The 22007-nt window shown below is 40.0% G+C and overlaps 2 protein-coding genes across 3 annotated transcripts; one reads left to right on the top strand and one right to left on the bottom strand.

Moving 5' to 3' along the window:
• Positions 1-1678: 1678 nt before the first annotated feature.
• LOC138037694 (uncharacterized) lies at positions 1679-10346 on the top strand. 2 transcript variants are annotated; one of them, XM_068883597.1, is made up of 4 exons: positions 1679-2041; positions 3430-5070; positions 7070-7276; positions 9443-10346. In XM_068883597.1, the coding sequence occupies exons 1-4, from the start codon at positions 1765-1767 to the stop codon at positions 9718-9720; spliced, it is 2403 nt and encodes an 800-aa protein (XP_068739698.1). In that variant the 5' UTR covers positions 1679-1764; the 3' UTR covers positions 9721-10346. The 2 variants fall into 2 exon arrangements, with proteins under 2 accessions (XP_068739698.1, XP_068739699.1); XM_068883598.1 differs by having other exon boundaries at positions 7070-7283; positions 9443-9584.
• A 3659-nt stretch (positions 10347-14005) lies between these two features.
• LOC138037693 (QRFP-like peptide receptor) lies at positions 14006-18572 on the bottom strand. Its single transcript, XM_068883596.1, has 3 exons — positions 18515-18572; positions 17979-18063; positions 14006-15591 (listed from the first exon to the last, which is right to left on the bottom strand). Exon 3 carries the CDS (start codon positions 15447-15449, stop codon positions 14541-14543), a length of 909 nt encoding a protein of 302 aa, XP_068739697.1. The 5' UTR covers positions 15450-15591; positions 17979-18063; positions 18515-18572; the 3' UTR covers positions 14006-14540.
• Positions 18573-22007: the final 3435 nt, after the last annotated feature.

Below are 22007 nucleotides of genomic sequence, written 5' to 3'. Positions count from 1 at the left end.
ACTTCACTCGTGAACCGCCATGTTTAAAACAGATCATTTTAGGCGTCCCAGTCTGCATGAAACCATCTCTCACCTTTGTCTCGAGAAGACCAGACACGCGCGGTTCTTACCTTACGTTTATGCCTGTAGAATCTGTTCAACTGAAATGTCAATTGCTTGTAAAAACCAGCATCTCAGCTAGACGGCATTTAAGCCTGGTTTTCAGTAACGACGCAAGCGCAAGGACAAGCAGAAGTAGCTGATGCTAGCGAAAACGAACGTCGAGGTAAGCATCAAATCAACCACAACCGCTTTGTTGAAATGCTCAGATGCGGTTCTTAGAAGGACGGACACTACAACACTTTATCACGTAACAGCAATGTTTTGGTGCCATGTGAAACATCAATTATTGCTGAACAAGATATAGTCATTTTTGTCACGTAACAAGTTACCATGGCAACAGGAAGGCCATGCAGAAACACCCTATATATTTTAGCTTTAGTTGCTTACATCTGAAAAACGAACTTTGTGACCCCAGTTTTTTTATTGCAAAGAAGTGATCAGCCAGCCAAGGTGAAACTCTCTTTAAAGGTTAAAAAATTCTATGGAGCTGATTCAGGGCCACCTTAAATTTTCAATTAATTAAGGTGGCTCTAAATCCGCTCGACAGAATTTTTTTTTAACTTTGCAGAAAGTTTCATTCTGGCATGCTGATTACATTTCAGAAATAAAAAATGGGAGTCACCGAGTGTGTTTTTGAGATATGAGCAGCTAAAGCCAAAATGTGGGTTTTTTTTGCAGGGCTTTGCTGTTGCCACAGTAATGTTTTACGTGACAAAAATGACCGAATCTTTTTCAGCAATAATTGGTATTTGATATGGCACCATAACGTTGCGGTGAAGTGATAAAGTGTTTTGTGTCAATCCTTCTGATAAGAACGTTTCTTTCAAGTGTTGAAACTGGTTTGAGCCACCTTAATTAAACAGACGCAACATATTTCCTTGTGCTTGTGCTGCGTTTCGTTTTCACGCGACGCAAGGGAACGCAAGCATAAGCGGAAACAGCACAAGGAAAAGGAGTCGATTCTTGTGCTCAGTTTTTTGCGCTTGTCCTTATGCTTGCGTCAACCCCGTTTGCACGGTGAAATAAGTGCTCTTGTGCTTGCGCTTTGTGTTTCCGTCGCTAGTGAAAACCAGGCCTTGATTAACAAATTCAACTAAATGTGTGCGTATCACATTAAAATGAAATAATAAAGGGGCGAATTAGTGGTTAATTATTAAAAAGGAAACAAGCAATCTTATGGAAAATGAAATTGGAAATGGCATTTGTTTACCCACGGAACACCTTACTCAGGAGCTCGTTCAACGTGTGTTCGTGCATTCCGGATCGAATTGGAATTTGGCAGTGTTGGTTTTTGAGGAGAGGGGAAAACCGGAGTACATACCCGGAGAAAAACCTCTCGGAGCAAGGAGACAACAAAAAGGCGTTCAGTTCATTTCATAGTTTGTTTCGGTTTGTTTCACGCGACTGTCGAATACAAAAATCAAAAGCTTTAATTTTGGCTAGGGTTTAGCGTTAGGGTCAGCTAGCACACGGTGAATTCTTTAGTTTCTTCTCTCGTTTCCGGTTGTGTGTGCGTTACGCGGGCGCATAAGCGGTAACTTCCGGCTTTTCCAGGAAAAGAATGCTTGCTGTTTTTCTAGTCGTACTGAGTCGTACTTTAGTAGTAGTCTCGGCAGAAATTCTTGTTCAACGTTTTAAAAGGTTGTTCATAGCAGGGAAATTATGGATGAGGCAAGCAAAGAAAGACTACGTAGACTTCGGATCCATATTTCACGAAGTATGAATGCAAGAATGGTAGTTGAAGGGCTCTATGCTGAAGGGATTTTGGACTTCGATGACCGAGAAGAAGTACTTGCTGAGACAACTACTCAGCACAAAGTGTTGAAGCTCTTGGATGTTCTTCCTTTCAAGGGCCCACAAGCATTTAATGCGTTTTTGAAGGCTTTACGTACATTTGGTTACGAGTTTCTGGCGAATCAAATTCAATCTGAATTTTCAGGTAATTGATCATGATGCTCAATACGTCAAACGTCCAGATTTTACCAAAAATTTAAAAAAAGTCGTGTTATCTAAGGATTTATGTTTTTCCCAAGTGTCGTGATCAAACATTTTAGCGTATTTCCTGTTGTATGCTGGGTTTTTTTTGCCAGTTTTCTGGAAATTTCCTCATAGGCCCCCACTTAATTATGCACACGCAAGGACGGTGTGTTAGTTAGACGTGTTAATTAATAAAGGAAAGCTTTATTTATTCCAAATTGCACGAGAAATATCATGAGATTCCTGTAAATTATTTACCAGAAGAAACGCTTGTGTATCTCACAATCAAGCAAAAATTGTGCCGCAAAAAAGATAACCTGAGCATTCTGATTGGTCAACGATCAAAGAAAATCTCAGATGGGCAATCAAATGTGATCGCTGGATGATCCAGCGATCATATTTGATTGCCCATGTGAGATTTTCTTTGATCGTTGACCAATCAGAATGCTCAGGTTATCTTTTTTTGCGCTGAAAATTTACTTCTTTTCCGCATTGTGTTACCTGGAAACTGCAATTCTCTTTGCCAATCAGAATGGAGAAATTTTGTCATGACACTGTATTATTAACCCATTGAGGAATAAAATCATCTGGCATTAGACGTCATGTCTCACTCCCAGGAGTCAGTGGGTTGAAACTTAAAAATTTGATTACACTTACTGTACCCTACATAGCAAGCGCAAGGGGGTAGGGGAAGCAAAGAGAAGTGAGTGACCAAGCCGCACGGAAAAGGGAACTGGGGTCACTTACTTTGCTTCCCTCTCCCCTTGCGCTTGGTACGCAGGCTAGAGCACAACTGCATTGAAGGGAAGTCAGTGGAGGCTACTTTAGGGACTAAAGGGTATTTTGAACAAACGGAAGAAGATATTGCGTGATGGGTTCATGGTCCTGGCTGAGTTGTAAGAGGAATAGAAAAGTTTATTTAGATTTTCCTAGACACGAGTCATTTAAAGGAGGTTCATACATCTCAGCACCTCCTGTTTTAAAAAACGACCAAAAAATGATTAATGTAAAAAACAGAGACAATCACAGTGGAGACTGGTGGTGGGTTTCCTTGTCGCCGCTGGTCACTTTTGGGCCTCCTCCTCAGACTTAGGGGTGGAACTCTTCTTGAAGTAACTAGTTGTCCGCGTGTTAGTATATAACTACCATCTTCCCTCCGGGCCATGCAACATTTTTCATTTTACCCAATTAAGTATGAGCCCCTTGGAAATTACTAAGGTTAAGAGAAGGTTCAAGGCAATTACATGTTTGGTGATTGGGGAGAAGCTTGACAGTGATCATCCTGAATTTCATCACCATCATTATTATCAACTGTAAAAAAACTGAAATAAACATAATATTGTCCTATAGGTGATGCAACTGGGAATAATGAAAGGAAACCAACCTCCTTTGGTATTCCAAAAAAGGTGCCTAAGTTCATTGGAAGGGAAGACATCTGTGAGAATATTTTAAGTTTGCTGATATCCTGTGGTGATGATGCCACCAGCCTTATATCATTAGTTGCTCCACCCGGATTTGGCAAAACAGCTGTTGCTATCAACATGGGGTACACCATGTTGGAAAAGGGAAAAGACGTGCTGTACGTCTCTTTGAGAAGTATACATTCAGTGGCACTTGCAGCAAAGAATATGCTAGGGATAATTGGCATTCCAGAAGGGGATGATCCTATCCGTCAAGTAAAAAAGTACCTAACTTCACTCCAGTGTGACATGTTGCTAATATTAGATAATGCTGAAGATTTGCAAGTAGCAGAGGAAAAAGGCATCGATTTCTTCTTGGAGGAAATAGGTCAGCATGCAAGAAATGTCACTACACTCATAACAAGTAGGATTCCATTGAAAAAGTTGGATTTTCCATTCTTAGCCAAGCACATTGCCCTAAAACCTTTGGATGAACTGGAGTCATTTAATTTTCTGAAGTATCAAGGCATATTAGATCAACAAGCCCAAAGATTTGCCAAGCCTAAAGTTTGCGGTGGTGTCCCATTGCTGCTTAAATTAACAGCATCATTTTTGAAGAGCAAAACAATTGATGCAATTGAGCTTCATAGAAACCTTCAAAATTGTCCTCATAGTTTCTTGAAGATAAAGGATCCTAAGATTCAGGAATTTTTTGTACTTCTTAAGGTGTTCTACAACCACCTGCAACCAGAAGTGAAGAGAGCTCTTGCCTCACTTGCTGCTTTTCCCACAGTTTTTACCCGAGAAGAAGCGAAGAATGTTCTTTTTTGCAACAAGGATTATCTTGAGTTTCAAATATTGCTTAACACCCTTGAATCACACTCACTTGTTCAACGAGAGGGTGACAACAATTGTTCGCAGTACAGCTTACACCCCTTGGTGCAAGCTTTTTGCAAAGCATGCGATGAGAATGAATGCAAAGGATACAAAACTGCAATCAGGATTTTTTCGTGGCATTATCTTTCACTTCTGCAACAACTGCATGTTAATTTCATCACCACAAACTGCAAACCTGTCATAGACAAATACCATGCGAACAAAGTCAACATCTGCCATGCCCTTGCTGTGTCAACAGATGATGAATTTTTGAAACAATACGGGGTTAATGTATCAACTGAGACTGTGAATTTCCTGGCAAAAGTCATGAACATGGATGAATTCATGACCTCTTATAATGGATTTGTTAAGGTTGCCAGAAGCCTCCCAGACAAAACATTGTATAGTGAGTGCCTCATATCCATCGGATTTAAACAACTCTGTTACCATGGCTACATGGCTGCTTGCCGCACGGATGCAATGAAGAACCTTCAAGAAGCACATGATCTCCAGAATCATCTAGGAAAAGGTGATACAGAATGCTTGGGTCATTGCAAATGCAAGCTTGGCCTCTGCACTTTTATCTTGGGTGACAAAAGAAGAGGCATCTCGCTTATTGCTCAAGGCATTGGTGTTCGCAAGAGACTTGAGCATTGCACGAATGCAGGGAAAATGGAACGCATGCTTGTGGCTGGGGGATTTTCTGACCTAGCAAGTAAGAAGAACTTGTATTGCCCTCTTTGAAATAATTTTTGTTTTTAGTAATGATAATAATTATTATTTATTAGTATTATACATCAGACTCACTATGAAAAATCTGATTGGTCGAGAGCATTCAATCAATTCACAATAGCTTGTGAACTTGACATGATAAATGTAATATCTGCTGCAGATATTACATTTATTTTATCATGTCAAGTTCAATGTCTGCCTGGTTACTAAGCCCCTTGGAGTGTTCTCCTCAGAAACAAAATGGCTGAACGCTTCGCTTTTGTTTCTGAGGGTGAATTATGTGAAAAATGTATAATAAAACAATTATTGAATTGGGTTTTCGCATGATATCATGAATTATCAAAACCTTGTGTCTGTGTTATCTGCCTCAGCCTTCGGCTTCGGCTGATAACACAGACCTCGGTTTTGGTAATTCATGATATCATGCTCAACCTCATCCAATAATTGTTTATTATTAGTTCTGATTCATTGGTGCACGGTTGTCACCCTGCAATTGCTGTAATTACTGCCATTATTACCATTGACCTGCAGGAGACAAAATGTGCTCTCAATCTACTGGTGTTAAGTTCTTTAATCAAAAGATCAACTGAAGTATTACATTTTACAGCCATAGATCACATATTCTATCGGCATACATCAAGATATCCGATAATGTAGAACTGACATACATTAGTCACGTAACATCCCTCTTTCTTTGGAATGAAAACAACAAGAAATAAAAAAAAAATGACAAATGAAAAAAATAATTAAATAAAATAAAATAATCAACACGGGAATCATCATATTCCTCCAATCAATGTTCAATGATTAGTGTATCAGTGTCTTTAGCAATAATCAATCATAATGTCCGTGTCAGGTCCTGTCTCCACAATAGATAAAAAATCCCTAGAATCCTAGCGAGCATAGTCCTTAAGATAAGCAGGTTCCTTGATGGTTCTTTTGGGTCGTTGTTGGACAATAACAGCAGCAGGTGTGTTCTGTGTTCTGAGTCGTTTCCGGGTTACCCTTACGATCTTGCGCTGGTGACTTTGTTGGGATGGTCTGTGTTTGTTTTAGGTCAACTTGGTTGCGACGGTAAGCTCCATTGGTGGACTCTACCTCATAAGATCTTTCATCATATCGCTTGGTCACTGTCGCTTTTTCCCACTCTTTCCATCCAAGTCTAAATGGTCTCATTCTTACCACATCCCCTTCTTCCAAGGGGGATAGGTCTCGGGTGCCCTTGTTGTAGTGTTTGCCTTGTCGTGCTTGTCTTTCCCGAGTCTCCTTCTTAACTGCTTCAGCATGCACAGACTGTGGTCTTAATAAAGCTTTGGTAGTAGGGAGTTGCTCGACCTAACAACCACTGGGCTGGACTGGTACCCATTGATTCACTGGGGGTGTTCCTCAGTGCTAGGACTGCAAGGTAGATGTCTCCGTTGGTTTCTTTTGTCTTGCGCAGGAGTTGTTTTGCATCTTTCACAGCTGCTTCCGCTTTGCCATTCATCTGTTGGTGTCCAGGACTCCCCGTGCGGTGCTCGAAACCCCATTCGCCTGCAAAACTGGCAAATTTCTCGCAGGCAAATTGTGGACCATTGTCACTGATTACAATGTCTGGGATTCCTTGCCTTGCAAAATGAGACTTCAACTTCTTTATGACGGTGCTTGCTTTCGTGTCCGGTAAGTTGTCTATTTCCCAAAAGTTTGAGAAATAATCAACAATGATTAGATATTCTTTACCATCTATGGTATACAGGTCTGTACTGATCTTCTTCATCTGGGTGTTCAAAGCCTCATCGCTGCCACCATGTTAAGTTCTTTAATCAAAAGATCAACTGAAGTATTACATTTTACAGCCATAGATCACATGGTCTATTGGCATACATCAAGATATCCGATAATGTAGAACTGACATACATTAGTCACATAACAACTGGCACTAAAGACAATTTTCACAATGTCTTTTAATGTCTACAAATGTTGTTTGCATTTTGTCTTTACAGTGGCCATGTTTACCAGTGGTCAGTATCAAGCAGCTGTGAACATCTGGAAGAACATTTGTTTGGTCAGGTATGATGATCTGTTGGGCAGACACCCCTTTACAGCATCACTGCTGGATTACATGGGTGAAGCCTATGGGAAACTTGGCTTTCTTCGAAAAGCTGTGGACTTTAAGGAAAAGTCACTTACAATGAGACGTTATCTCCTTGGTAATTGGTTTGTATTGTATTGTTAATATATATAATTTTTTTTTTTTTGGTGGGGTGGGGGGGGGGAGTATGTTAAAAAATTTCTTTAATTAACAATGATAAATATCTCTCACTGGGCAACTTCCAAACACTTAATATAAGTTACGTCCCAGTCAGTTTTCCAGTACAATTTGCACATGGGCTTTAATTGAAGCGGGAATACAAACTGCCATTACTTACGACAATGAGTTTAATAAAATATTTCTTACATTTTAAGATCTTGGAATGAAACAACATAAACTTCTACATTTATCAACCTGTATTGTAGAATACAGTTCACTAAATTGGTCAGTATTATAGCAGACCTACTATTTGAGAGATACAAGTAGTATTTCGAACTTTCCATCTGTGTATTAGTTTGATTAATAGAGTAAACTGAGGAAGCTGACATTTTGAGGTTGGCGCTGGACTTCAACGGGGTTTGAACCCGTGACCTCGCGATACCGGTGCGACGCTCTAACCAACTGAGCTATAAAGCCACTGACGTTGAGAGCTGGTCATTTGTGGGTTCTAATGTTCCCGTGAGGAATGAATCAACGATGAAATGATATATGAAATGGATGATATATGATTCATTCCTCACGGGAACATTGGAACCCACAAATGACCAGCTCCCAACGTCAATGGCTTCATAGCTCAGTTGGTTAGAGCGTCGCACCGGTATCGCGAGGTCACGGGTTCAAACCCTGTTGAAGTCCTGAATTTTTCAGGCTTCTTTACGCAATTGCAAAAATTGCGTTCATAACTGCGAGGATCATAGCTTCACTTAAAGGAATCTTTGCTGACGTCATTGTCCGCATTTTGTTTCATTCTAGTTTTCTCACAGATGGCATCATGCCATTTGACAAGTAGATTCCATTTTGCCGTGCGTCTGTTCAGTAATAGATCACAAATGACGTCAAAATGTGGCACACCAAGCAATAGCCGAGTGTGTCACTGATGTTCTTACCACATTTTGACTTCTTCTGTGATCTATTACTGAACAGACGCACGGCAACATGGAATCCATTTGTTTTTTTTTATGATAGTAGAAGTTTTTGTTGGTGATGTCCGGTGTGTGTCTGCCCGCTAATAGATCGTAGGTGAGAAATAATCAAAATGCCTGCATTATTGCGCTTATCATAACTTATCATACAATAATATTACAAATTGACCTCAAAAGCTAAAATAACTTATTAAACTTAGTTAACTCTCCAGTTTTAAGCCTTTTAGCTTCATATAACGAGCCAGTTATTAGCCTCAAAAACTGATAAATTCTTGGGTGACAAAGGCGCTATAAATGATCCCAGACATTCTTTGTAAGATTTCGAATTTGCAAAGTATCATTTATCGGGTTCAATTTTTCAGAGTCGTTGTGCGATGCACTTTCAATATTCAGTACTTTTCGAGGGTTGAAGAGGATTAATCACATTAATCGGATGTTCATTATTCCGTTATCCCTGCTTGAAATTTTTCGTTATGCCATTATTCCAGTAAAAAACAACTCATTATTCCGTTGAAAGAATCTACTTATTCCGTTCGACAAATCGATTATTCCAAAGGAAGTCGTTATTCTGCCCCACAAAATATCCGTTATTCTTATTCCATTATTCCTCTTCACCGCCCGATACTTTATTCTCGGCAGACTTATTAAGAAACGATGGCCTTGTGCTAATAAACGGTCAGCGTAGAATGCGAGACATTCCCGCCAGAGTTTATGTAGTCGTTTCTGATTGGTCGCAAAACGATCACTTGACGTCATAGCCTGCGCATGCGCCTCGCCGTGAAACCTTTTTCCTTTCATTCCAACCTTATGCCTAATTCTGCCTAAAACCATTCTTAGTCCCAAGGTTAGCATTATCAAAGGATCCGTTTCTGCAGTCTGGATTTTACTGGTCTGCGGTTTGACCGTTGTACCGTTTTACGATTGCTTTGAAGGATGCCAATCGACTTGATTTGTTGCAGACTTTTATATTGTTGGCTTTTATTTCCACGGAACGCGTTGCATATCATCCCAAAAGACGGCTTCAAAGGAGACAAGGCCTCTGAAAGTAGAAAAGTCTATCCAGCACCAATAAAAGAAAATCACTCTAACAATGGATAGAAGGAAGGATTTAAAATCTCTTATGCGTTTGTTTGATTTCCTAGGAGATGAGCACTTGGACACAGCCAGAGCTTATTATGGTCTGGGCCGTGCTCTTGGGGCCCTAGGATCCACCGACGACGCTCTGGAGAGTTTGAACAAAGCTCGCAGTATTCAAGTCCGTGTTCTTGCCTCCCAGCATGATATCGACAAAACTGAAAAAGAAATCAATTCCTTACGAGGACGAGAAAGGGCGGAGTCTCCATGCCGCATGCTGCAACAGATGCAGATTGAAAGCCGAGGTGCGTTTTGTCGAGATATGCCTTCACCTCTGACAACATAAGTCACTGGGAAACTCGAGCAGAAGCGAGAACCTCATCTAAGAATGCAACTTTGCACGTGTTCGGTTTGCCAAGTGCATAGCAACTATCCAGAAATTTAGCTCGTACCATCGGTGAAGGAGACCAGAGAGAAAATTGGAAATTTATCGTTATTTGTTCACGCCCTCCATGTAACCTCAAATTTGGTCATTTCACGTCGTTGTCAGGACGAGAACGGCAAAGAGGTGTACCATGATGTAAAATGCTAGTTCTGGGCGTGCAGATCCATTGACGCTTTTTGTCTCCTTAAAACTGCATTTCCTACTTTTGTGTGGCTTTTTATTCTCGCCGATATCGACTTCGCTAGAGGTTCCTATTTTAGACTCCTTATATTTACTTGTCGCATTTGCGCGCGTCTTTTATGGATTTGCACAGACTTCATTTTATCATGTGGATTGGAGGAATGTTTGCCTTTTGTTTCTCACCTTCCCTGCGACAACAACAGACTAGAGTGTCTGGAAGTGTTTGTTTTTCACGTTTCTCCAAATTACGAGTGTCAGATGCACACCAAGTCTCGACAAACGCCGCGAAGTGTCCCCTTCAGTATAAGCGTCAAGTTCGTGTTGTAAACAATAAAGTTATAACGTCGTCGTTCGTGTCCTGTTATCTTTAAGGTAGAGTTTCTCAAAGTGGACCTAGTAGATGTTGTTAACCCGTTTCGCCCCGAGGGGGCCCTCAATGATGAAGCCACCCCTCTCCCCCGTCTCATCTGATGTTAGACACAGGTAACAGCTGTGAAGTGGCACCATTGGAAGTGAAAGGGTTAATGAACTTTGTATAAGTGTACTTTAGGAGCAGACCCATGGGAACACTTTGTGGCTGTATTTCTGGATACTTGTGACCGTTTTGAAGTTGAGAAAAACGGCCAAAAATCCTCAATAAAAACTTTTCGGGTTCGACAATCATTTTGTCAAGATTTGGAACACCACTGTGGCTGCATGTCTCAAAATCCTGCTACGTTTTTGAGCGTTTTTTGGGCGCTATGAATCCACCCCTTTTGGTCAAAAAGGAAGATGTTTGAATGCATGAAGCTTTAATTTTCCTTAAGTGTTCATTTTTTGTTTTTGTTTTTTTCTTTTTTTTTTTTTTTTTTTGTTCGTTTGTTTTGTTTTCTTGTTTTCTTGTCCTTAGAACGTGTAAATTGGGAAAAGGGTTTCGAATTTTTACAAATGCCGTATATGATTCATGGCTTTTGTAAAGCGAACGTTAAGCCCATGGTATTCATTTTCAGAAAAAGGAAATATGGGAATATCAAAGAACGTCTGCAAGTGCAGACAAAAGTGGCAGGGTATTTAGCAGGTGGAGGGAAAAGTGACTATCCTAAGTTGAATTATTATGTTTTAATTAGTAGTTCAGTGTGAAGTTCAAGTTTACCTGTTAAGCTACCGGCGGTTCATACGAATTTGTCTGCGGTGTAAACACATGATTTGCGTGGCTCGTCAACAGGATAACCGGCCAAAAATGATGAGCCTAAAGACGGATTTGTCTGGAAACGGCCGGCACTAAAATGGAGTTGATGTTTGTGAACTGTTGGGCGATATTCTGTCCATTTCAATTTCGATTATATCAGAAACCCATAAGGGTTGAAACGTGTAACGCGCGTTCACAGCTTCCGAATATTCAGTGCGAACTGATTGGTTGAATGTTTCAGTGCTAAGTACCATATTTGGAAATCCCTCGCTCTTGTTGTTCCAAATATGGTACTTAGCAAATTGAATATTCAGAAGCTTGTTTCCCAACACACAAGGGGCCGTTACACGTTTCAACCCTTATGGGTTTCTGGTTGAATTCAAGTTTAGATAAATGTTTTGCCAAGCAAAAATCATGCAAATTTGAGTAGCGTAGATAATTTATAACCATTATTTTATAAATTGCACGATAGTAGTGTTTTAGTACCTGAAAGTCAGGAAAGTAGTTTCATCGCCCGGACTATACCTGGCTGAGAAGTACAAGTTGTCATACTTCAGTCACAAACAACAGTCCATCCTTGGACTATACTCACCCACCGGATAATCACCGATTTCATCAGGTTAGCCATTTCAAAACTCTTACCTTTAATGATAAATTAGCTTTGCAGTATTTTTCTCTGCTTTTATTTCTACTCCTTAAGAAGGGAGAAGTCATACCTAACTACCTTTCGTAACGTCGTCTTCTGACTATTAAAAGGGAGCTTACGAAACGACGACGCCGACGGAAACGACGACGCTACAAAACAATAGGTTTAGTGAGCAAAAACAATGACTCTGCACGCTCTGCACGTGCATTTTACATTTTGGTACATTTCTTTGCCGTCATCTCCTAAATGACGACGTGAAATGACCAAATTCAAGGTTCTGTGGAGGACGTTAGCACATGACGATGAATTTTCAGTTCTCTCCCTACGCTTCCAACCCACTCATAACAGTTTAATTCCTCGACAGTTACTACACATGTAAGCGTACATGGCTTACAAAGAACTTTGCAAACTTGCTTATGCAATAAAATTTAAGTGTTGTGGTTCTCAAAGTGTTTTCAGCCATTATCTATTCTTAGTACGTTTGCCAGATCTTTGTACAGATCTCGGCTAATCGTCGCGTTGCACTCTTAACGGATTTGTTTAACGGTACTGGAATCGGCGCAATGATTGAGGCTCCTCGCAAAAGTTTAAAGTCGTTGTCTTGGAGTCACAAGTCTGATATCAGCTGAGAAACGTTTTTGTATATCCTTTTCTCGCGGCAAATGTGAGGAACTTTTTCGTGAGATTTGAATTTAAGAAAACGTGTTTTCTGGGTCGGTATGATGGGCATTCTTTATACTTAATTATGGAAAGCATTTTCCAGTGCCTTTAACGAGAATCTAAAATGATATCTTGATTCTTTCTTACAAAGACGCAGAATGCGCTCGCTAATGTTTCTCGCATCCTAGGTTGAGCTGAGCTGTTGGAAGCAAGTGTTAGCATCAATATTGAGTTTGGGGGTCAAACTACATGAGACCGGGAGGCTCTTACTGCTGGTAAGAAGAGCACAGAATGCGTTATCAGAATGGAATGAATAGAAACTAGAATTATTCACTTTAGAGCAAATTTGGAAATATGTCTTCAATAGCTAAGTTGCCAAGCTTGAAGTATGGAAATGTGGAAATCTGGAAATGTGAAAATAGGTCTTGAACAGTTAAGTAGTTTGGAAGTCTGGAAATCTGGAAATTTGCGAATGTGGAAATATTCCCAGACTTCCAAGCTTGGTAAGTTAACTAGTTAACTGTTCAGGACATATTTCCAAATTTCCAGACTTCCAAGCTTGGAAACTTAGCTATTGAAGACATATTTCCACATTTGCAGACTTCGCAAGCTTTTAAACTAAACTATTGAAGAGATACTTCCACAGTTCCACACTTCCACACTCCTACTCAGTCTGTGGGTTTACCATTAATGCACAGATTTTATCTTAAGTGAATAATTCTAGTTTCTACTCATTCCATTCTGATGACGTGTTCTGTGCTATTCTACATATACCCCAAGAAAAACCGACCGGGACGAACTCAGGCCGGTATGAATTTAAACCGGCATGAATTTTTTGCAGCCGTTTACATGAAACCGGGACGTTATGATATCCTATGTCTAACATATCGCTGACCCAAAAGCATACGGGCTTGAAATTTCTGGAACTCCCCTCACTGTTCGTTAGTATCCTGATTCCAACATCTTCTGGGTCCCCTTCCTCTTTCTTTTGTTCCCTACATACTTTGCCTTTTAGCATTGCTTTCCATGGAGAATCGTGTCTGTCGTCGTTGTCAGAGATGCTGAGTCTTTTAGAGCTTATTTTGGTTTGGGAGATGATTCAGTGCATTTGATAGCCGGTGTTTCGCGTACTTCAAGTAGGAGCCCATTTGTACTGAGGAGGCTCCCATATGCACTGTCCTTCGCGCGCATCTTTCTATTTTTAGAACTAACTCCTCAACAGGAGACTCACAATTGCATCAATTTACATCAATTTGCATTCATTGTTTTTGCTATTTTTGTCTTTGTTAGACAATGAATTTATTCTGATTGGCCATTCTAAACAGTGCGTGCAGAGACGAAGAACTCCTGGCGTTCTAAAAAAAGAAAGATATGCGCAAAGATTGACTCATAGAGCTTGTATGGGAGAAGCAAGCTCCTACTCATGGGTTCCTAACTTCAAGTTTTTCCTTAGTGATCCTGGAAAACAATTCCACTCAAATCATTTTGAATAGCGTCATTATAGAGCCACACTGAAGAAATATTTCCTTCTCTTTAATGATTCATTCATTGAATTAAACCATTGAGTTTGCTCTTCATCTTATTTACTGAGTTTCGCACATACTCAACCTTTTAAAGCACTAGCAACTCTTGGACAACATAAGACTGGAGTTCCCGAGACGAGAAAACCAGGCGCCAGTTTTCTATGGTGCATTATAATCAGATAACTTAGTTATGGATTTCACCCATACATAACAACTGTCTACAGAGGTGTTCTTTGTGAATTAGACAGCCATGGAGTATGCCTCATAATCTCATCCCTCCCAAGGAAAACCTCCATGATGGTTAGGCTTTGAGAGTTTGCATCGTCGACGGGAATATTCGGGCAAGACACCTCTCCGGTCATTGCGGAGAGGGGAGGAGCTGATGTAAATACGTCAAAGAATAAATTACGTGCCCATCTTAATTTTTATGCGACTCCTGTCTTTGTTCTTACAGCCAAATTAAAATCAGTAACCCACCCCCACTCGCCTTGTCCCTTCCCTCTAAAAGATGACCTGTCTTTATGCTTCTTCTTTTTTTTTTCTTCTAGCAATGGAAAATGGACTTGATGTATCTCATGTATTCGCGGCGAAAGTATTTCGTTATGGTTCCGTACACTATGGGATTAACACAGGCATGCAGATACGCTGCGATATCAGCCACCCTCAGTAACACGTCGCCTACTCCTTTATGCTCATTGGGTCCAAAATCCGACATAAGCCACGCGATCTGGATTGGCAAAATACACACTGCAAATAACACGACTATCAGGCCCATCATTTTTATGATTTGAAGGTCCTCTTTCCGTCTCACTTCCAAAGCAAATCTGTCTTGAGCATTGCAGATTTGCCGCTGTTTGGCCTTTCCCAAATCCCTGGCTATCAAAATATAAGCTCCAGCGATCGTCAGCAGCGGTAGGATGTACTGCAGTGTAAACAGGACAGCGGTGTAAGCGCGACTTTGCTGTGGTTTCCAGTTCTCTTTGCATCCTCCCGTCGTATCTCTTTCTGCAACTATTACGAGCGGAAGTAAAAGCAGAAACCCCATCAACCAAATCCCAGCAATCCACGCGAAGATATACCTATGACGCATTTCCGGTTTCAGAGAGTTGATGATGACTCGCCAGCGGTATACAGCCATAAAGGTCAATGTAAAAATGCTGACATTAAAAGTTACAGTCATTAGAGGAGAAATGAACTTGCAGAACAAAGTCGGGAAGGTTGTACCGCTCAGGACAAAGGCGTTGATAGGTAAAGACAACAGCATTAAAGCCAAATCGGATGTCGATAAGTTGCAGATGAGGAGATCGTTCACTGATTTGCGTTTCTTTTTCCAAAGGACAAAAAGAACAAGAGAGTTTCCTGTGACGCCAAGTACGAATGTAAAAACGTAGAGAACTAACTTAATATGCCTCTCTGACTCACTCACTGCTGAAAAGTTAGTTGGGTGGCCCATTACGATATGACAGTTGAGTCAATAAGCTCACTGATAAAAATCTTCTGGAAATGTTCTTCCTGCTTCTAGCTGTAGGAACTCTACTTGGGATCGATCAGTTGCCCCTTGCTGGTAACCAACGCGAAGTTCTGGCTTCCTTATCCTGGATAAGAAATGAATCGAAAATTAGAAATTAGAAAACAAAATGACAATGTGTTAAAAACATAACTTTACAACTTGGCTCACTTGATTTTATAATAGTCTCAAAATGCTTTTCGCCAAGAGCTAATACTTAAAGATAGACCGCGTTGAATAGAAGAGTCTATATAAACTCGATGGTCTAGATCTCTCGACACCCACAAGGTGAGCTTTCTACGAAATAACGCCTACTTATTCTTTTTTTTTTTTTCGCCTTTCATGTCATCCCGTCAATCTTTCAAGCCAAAGTTAATTTTAGTCCCAAATTTAAGTGACAATGTAGAGTTTAAAATCATTTTATATTAAAAATATTTTCCGCCGCCTTTGATTTCCAGTTTGAAAGTTAAAACAAAGACAATAGTCAGAACAAAACGTTATTTGAAAACAGAAATTAGGCGCACACTTTGGCATCAGATTTGTAATCAAAAAAATGTCGTCGGTATTCAGTTTTGTCCTTCTTAAGGGAGATTTTATCTGAAATTAATTGATAATTTTGTCCTATTTCAAGTGTCTCTTTAATGTAACTTCATCTTTGTTTTTCCATGTCTTGATCTACTAAATAAACTGTGATTTTACTCGTTTTTTTTCTTAGCCTAGCCCAAGTTCCAAGCTACGATCATGGCAAATATTACACCAAATAGCAAAAATCCAACCTGAGGCTGATTACGCGTGGGCAAATTCGCGTCTCAAGTTCTTAATCGATGAAAATCATTGTTAAGAAAAGGATGAAAGCTTGACTTACCAAAAACATGTACTCGATGACTGGTAGCTATATAACTACAGGAAACCTAACCATTCTTTCCTCGAGTAAAGAGAATTCAAAGTAGCGAAAATTTCAATTATCATGTTCGAGACCTATGAACTATTTGTTTGAAAAAATGTTTATGTAATAAATTTTGCTAGCAATGGCGGGAAAAGTTATTAATCGTGAGTGTAAGAATAACAGTTTTTATATAAACTTTTTTGCATTGTGAAATTGTAAGGACAGCAATAAGCCCCAAGTCATAAGTGTCGTTTTTCGTGTCGTTTTTAAGCGACTTCCCTTCCCATGCCTCTGACATAACAACAAGAGGCTTTCGATCTAAGTCACTGGGGGTACATGTTCTCTTATCAAGAGTAGCTCGATGACAACTGTTAAGTTAAATGAATTATGAAAATTAACACGCGGAAGATCATTTGCTTAGAAAACCGTGTCATGACCCTATTCACGGCTTCCAGAGATTCTCCATCAGTCGAGATCATTTAATTTCTCAATTTTATGTACGCAACAAAAGATTACGGTATTTTCGTAATTGCATCTGTGAAAATCGTGCTCTGCATTCGCTACATGAGGAGATTACCAACGCACAAGTCAAAATACGCCCACCAAACATATTCACGCAAACTGACGAAATGACAGAATTACGAAATCCATTTCATTTCGTCCATATTCATTATTTTCATATAATATAGCATCATAAGAAGCAAAATCAAGACATTGTCTAACATTAAAATTCTGGAGACATTTTCAAGATTGTTTACACAGAAACTGAGCGCGGTTATTAGATCTCAGCTGTGATCTGTGATGCACGTTTATAACGTTCAAGAGACAGTACAAAACGGAGATAGATCACGTATAAGTTTTGATACCTTATTCGCTGGTATTTTTTCTTATTCAAAAACTTAGATAAAACAATGTCTTGCCAAGTGATTGGGGAAAAACTTCTTCCAACGTCGCTTTGTGACATTATAAAAGAAGGGAATTAAAGCAAACTTAATCATACCAGGCCCATATGGTTATCCTATGTAAACTACAGGCGCCCAAAAAGTACAAAAATGATTTTCACATTTTATTTAATTTGCTTAGTTGAAAAATCTTGAATAAACCAATTTCGTAAATCCTTTCAGTTGGAGAGTACTAATTAATAGTAATGCCGAGGATACCCACTTTCGCATGGGTAAATCTTTTTTTTTTCCGTAGTAAAATAATATGAATTTGATTTGGGTTTTTTTTCTTTCTTCACAATTATTTTCTGCTTTCTAATAATGTTTGTTAGCAAAACAATAATTATTATTGTTTTACTTAGAATCTCGCAAGGCATCCGGAGAGGCAATATGTCAGCTGTAATTATATCAAAATTTAATGCTGTTCCTTCGAAGAAGGGCGAAACTGTGATAGGAGTTTTAAACTGAGTTGTAATGGCAGCTGTAATCAGAACCACGACTGAACATAATCAGTCAAATACTCACCCACACTCGTGTTTAAAGGACCGAATTTTACTAAACGGATTTTCCGCTTGACTCTCTCAGGATGTAGAGACATACAACCACAGTAAAGACCCGTGGAAGGCGAAGAATTCTCATACCACTTACCTATACAATGAAGAGTTGCTGTAATTTTCGTCAACTTCTGAGACTTTGGCCTCAAGAACGTCGAAAATGAATGCCTTTTTGTTTCCTCTCAGGGTAGAAAACGAGTGATATGTCCATTCCGAGTTTATGGTAATGTGAAATGACAAACGTTAAAAGGGAATAAGAAAGGAATCGTAATGAAATATTAAAATCACAATATTTAAATATGCCAGATAATGTGATTAATATCTAGCTCTTTATCAAGAACAAATGTGAGCTTTAGGGCAGATTCCCACCAAGATGTGATATTACATGTATTGTGAGTTGAATTTTCAAGATTTGCCTTGAGGCCTCCCAACAGCGGAAACTGAGACACTCTGGACTGTCGAAATTTCACTCTGAAATTTCCACCCTTATTTACATTGCTCGCAGCCCATTGTTTCAGAAGCTAAATTTTGAAATACCAGTTTGTTCAGTTATAATTTCCCGCGGACGGAGGTGTGTTCTCTGACTGATGTGAAGATGACGATGTTGATGATGGTGATTATTATTATTACCTTATATAACTGAAATACTATGAGTGCGTCGTGGTTTTGTCTGCGGGATCATGTTCCGATCGAAGCTTGCAAGTTATTGAGGATCATCATCAGCCTTTGAAAAATTCCCAAGATGCTTGGCAGTCCTTTTCCGAGGACTGGCTGCACCAAAGTCACGGGGTGGGACACTTTATGACAAATACATAACATATCAGACAACTTTAGGGTCAAAATGGGTCATACCATGCGCGCAAAGTACTAATCTGCACAATTTAAACCCAGGAACTTCTTTGAACAAATGAGCCCAACAAATTGAACTTTGAGTGGCTTCATGGCTCATTTGGTAGAGCATTGCACCAGCATCGCACAGGTCATGAGTTCGAATCCCGTCGAAGGTGTCCGTCAGGAGTCCAGAAGAGACAATTACTTAAATTGTCCAAATAGGTGCGAAGATCACTTCTCCCCAAATGAATTTGCGTAGGCCTTTGCTTGTACTTCAGGAATGAAACCAGGCCTTGAACTTGTGTCACAGATTGGTGGAAATTATCGGAGCCGTTTAAACACTGCCCGGAACCAGTTTCAGTAAACTCTAGACTTAAATTTGCATTTTGCCATAAAATCATAATACTGGATGTAGTTCAGTGCTACGGATCGTAGGGTTGCGGCCGCCAATTCTTTCAAATCATCACTTCCAAGATGAGGTTCAAGACACCAGTAAACCTTCTCGAAGCTTGCTTTCACTTCAATCGGTGACACACGTTGTGGAAAGGCGAATTTCAAACCCCGACATAAAACCAGTTTCTGGTTTCTGGCTCTTAAGTGCGAAATCAACTCCATCTACGATGAAATTCGCCGAAGCTGCAGCGTGTTCCGGTACATCTGTATTTTACGCACAATGGTAAACCTCAGAAACAAATACTATCAGGAGGTAATGAGCACTCATACAAAGAAGATCGCAAGATTACTCTACAAAGAAACGGATGTGGACGAGCATATTCACAACATATCGTCCTACGAACTTTCTTTTTTCCAGAAACTGGTTTTATGTCGGGGTTTGAAATTCGCCTTTCCACAACGTGTGTCACCGATTGAAGTGAAAGCAAGCTTCGAGAAGGTTTACTGGTGTCTTGAACCTCATCTTGGAAGTGATGATTTGAAAGAATTGGCGGCCGCAACCCTACGATCCGTAGCACTGAACTACATCCAGCGCAAAATCATAATAATAATAATAATAATATGTGATCTGCTAATCGCCCTTAACTGAATTACTTGGGGCGCAGCTCAAAGAGGTCGGGCCGAAGGAGCTGTGCTGCCGTCTAGGCGCTCGGTCCCGGCTGAACACGACCCATGTATGACCTCGGAGCACAGCACGATTTTGAGGAGGGAGGAAAACCGGAGTACCCGGAGAAAAACCCTCAGAGTCAGGTTGAGATCGTCTGAAACTCAGCCCACATACGACCCTAGCAAGAGTTGAACCCAGTCACAGAGGTGGGAGACGCGGTTGATGACCACTAAACCACCCTGACTCCCCCAAAGAAACTTGTTCGATTTTTGCTCGTTTTTTTTTTCTATAGACATCGTGCAACTTGCAAAAAGACAAAGAGAAGATGGAATAAGACAATTTTCATGCTTTTTTAACAGGAAGCAGCGGGCAGTTTTGAGATCTTTTGACTTTGCCGTTTCAAGTATATCGGCACAGGTGGTTTTCAACCAACATCATGAGACTGAGGTGACAATGGTGTAATATGTACAATTCCTGGTGGACGAACAAAAGAAGCTAATGAGAGATCTTTTGTTTCCGTCCACCAACATGGCGGCGATGACGTCACATGTAGATGGTTTGCATACGTCATAACATAGTTCATCGAGGGCCTGGTTATGAAACCTTAAAACCTTCAAAAGCGAGAACAATGTTGTTGCAATCGATGTTGAATCGATCGTGACAGTGCAAAATCTTTTGCTTTTGCTTCTGACGGATGTGCATAATTTAAAAAGAAAGAATTGATTGGTTATGTTCTTGAAAAAAGTGTGTTTTAAGGCCAAAAATCCCGGCCAAAAATACAGATATAATAGCATGAAACAAAAAGGCTTGTCGAGTTTCATAACCAGCTCCATGCATTAACTATGGTCATAACGAAGACTTCTCAGATAAGATACTAGAAACTGAACAAATCGGCACCACTTTAAAATTCAGTGGGTCATTGAACATGAAACATTAATTCATAAAATGCCAAGCTGCCACGAAAGACAGAGACGGCGAAAGATGACTAGTAGCGAGCAACTATTTACCGCGTCAATCAAATGATAAGTTAGGCAAAAGAGGCGTAATCAAAGCCGTGTTCATTGATTGGTTTACGTGACATCACTTTGTGAGAGAGGCTATTCTACATATTTATCATATCTCTCAGATGGTACACACTCTATGATTGGCCAATTTAGCGGGCCGTATAAGAATACGGCTATCTACAGTACCCGCCTACTGTCCGACACGCTAAACTGTTTGAAATTTTAGTGCAACATTTTCCAGCAAGATTTTAATGTTGTTTGCTTAGTTCTTTAAAGCAAATATTTTAAAAAGCCAATAAGATTTATTCGTTTTTCGGATTTTCACGCATGCCAATTGGAAGACCTTAGACAGCAATGACCAGAACCAGGTTGCTGACCAGCGGTTTTCGTTAAAACAATGGTTTTCTGGGGTGCTCAGTCTCGCGGGCTCAGAAAACCTGGTTGTGGTCATTGTGCTGGTCATTGTTATTTAAGGTTTTTCATGCCAATTCTTGGTTCGCACCCACGTGACAGGGCGGCCATGTTGGATGGCAATACAATACAATTTCCTTTCGCAGAATTTGCATAATAATAAAGTTTAGTTCCCAGCGGATACACAGGTTATTGTTCTTGCTATCCGACATGGCCACCATGACGTCACATGCAAACCAGCAATCGTTTGTGCCAGTTGAACGTTCCGCTTGACTTCAATTAGTTTCCTTTTCTGCACGCCTGATTACCGCAGAGATCATATAATAGAGCGTTTTCACTCACGCGACTAGAATGGATGCTAATTTAATGAAACAAAAAAAACTACTTGCAAAAAATACAGTTAAATTCCCAGAGGATTAGTTTGGAACACCAACATGGCCGCCGTTTCTTTGTTTTGGATTGGAACACCAACGTGGCTGCTGTGACGTCATGTGAAAACCTCTATAAATGTCTCACTAACCTCGTTTTCTCGGTCCGTACTGTAAGTTAGGGATCCTCGTTTTTTCTAGTTGATTAGGGAGTTAAAGCTAGGACAACGGCAACGTCAACAAAAATGCCACGTTCCAAAGAGATATAGCTATTAATATGATGGTCAAACACCTTTAACTTTACTTGGTAGTTCAGAATCTTTTGTCTTAGTCGAAAAATAACAAAGTTAGATTTTTTATATTTAATGATAACTTTTTAGCAATCAACCAGTCATAGATCTTACTGAGTTCTGCATTAACTTTAATTCTCCAGTGCCTTAAGGTTTTTC

The sequence above is a fragment of the Montipora capricornis genome, chromosome 2 (assembly GCF_036669925.1).
Source record: "Montipora capricornis isolate CH-2021 chromosome 2, ASM3666992v2, whole genome shotgun sequence".
NCBI lineage: Eukaryota > Metazoa > Cnidaria > Anthozoa > Scleractinia > Acroporidae > Montipora > Montipora capricornis.
This window is presented reverse-complemented; position numbering and strand designations above follow the sequence as displayed.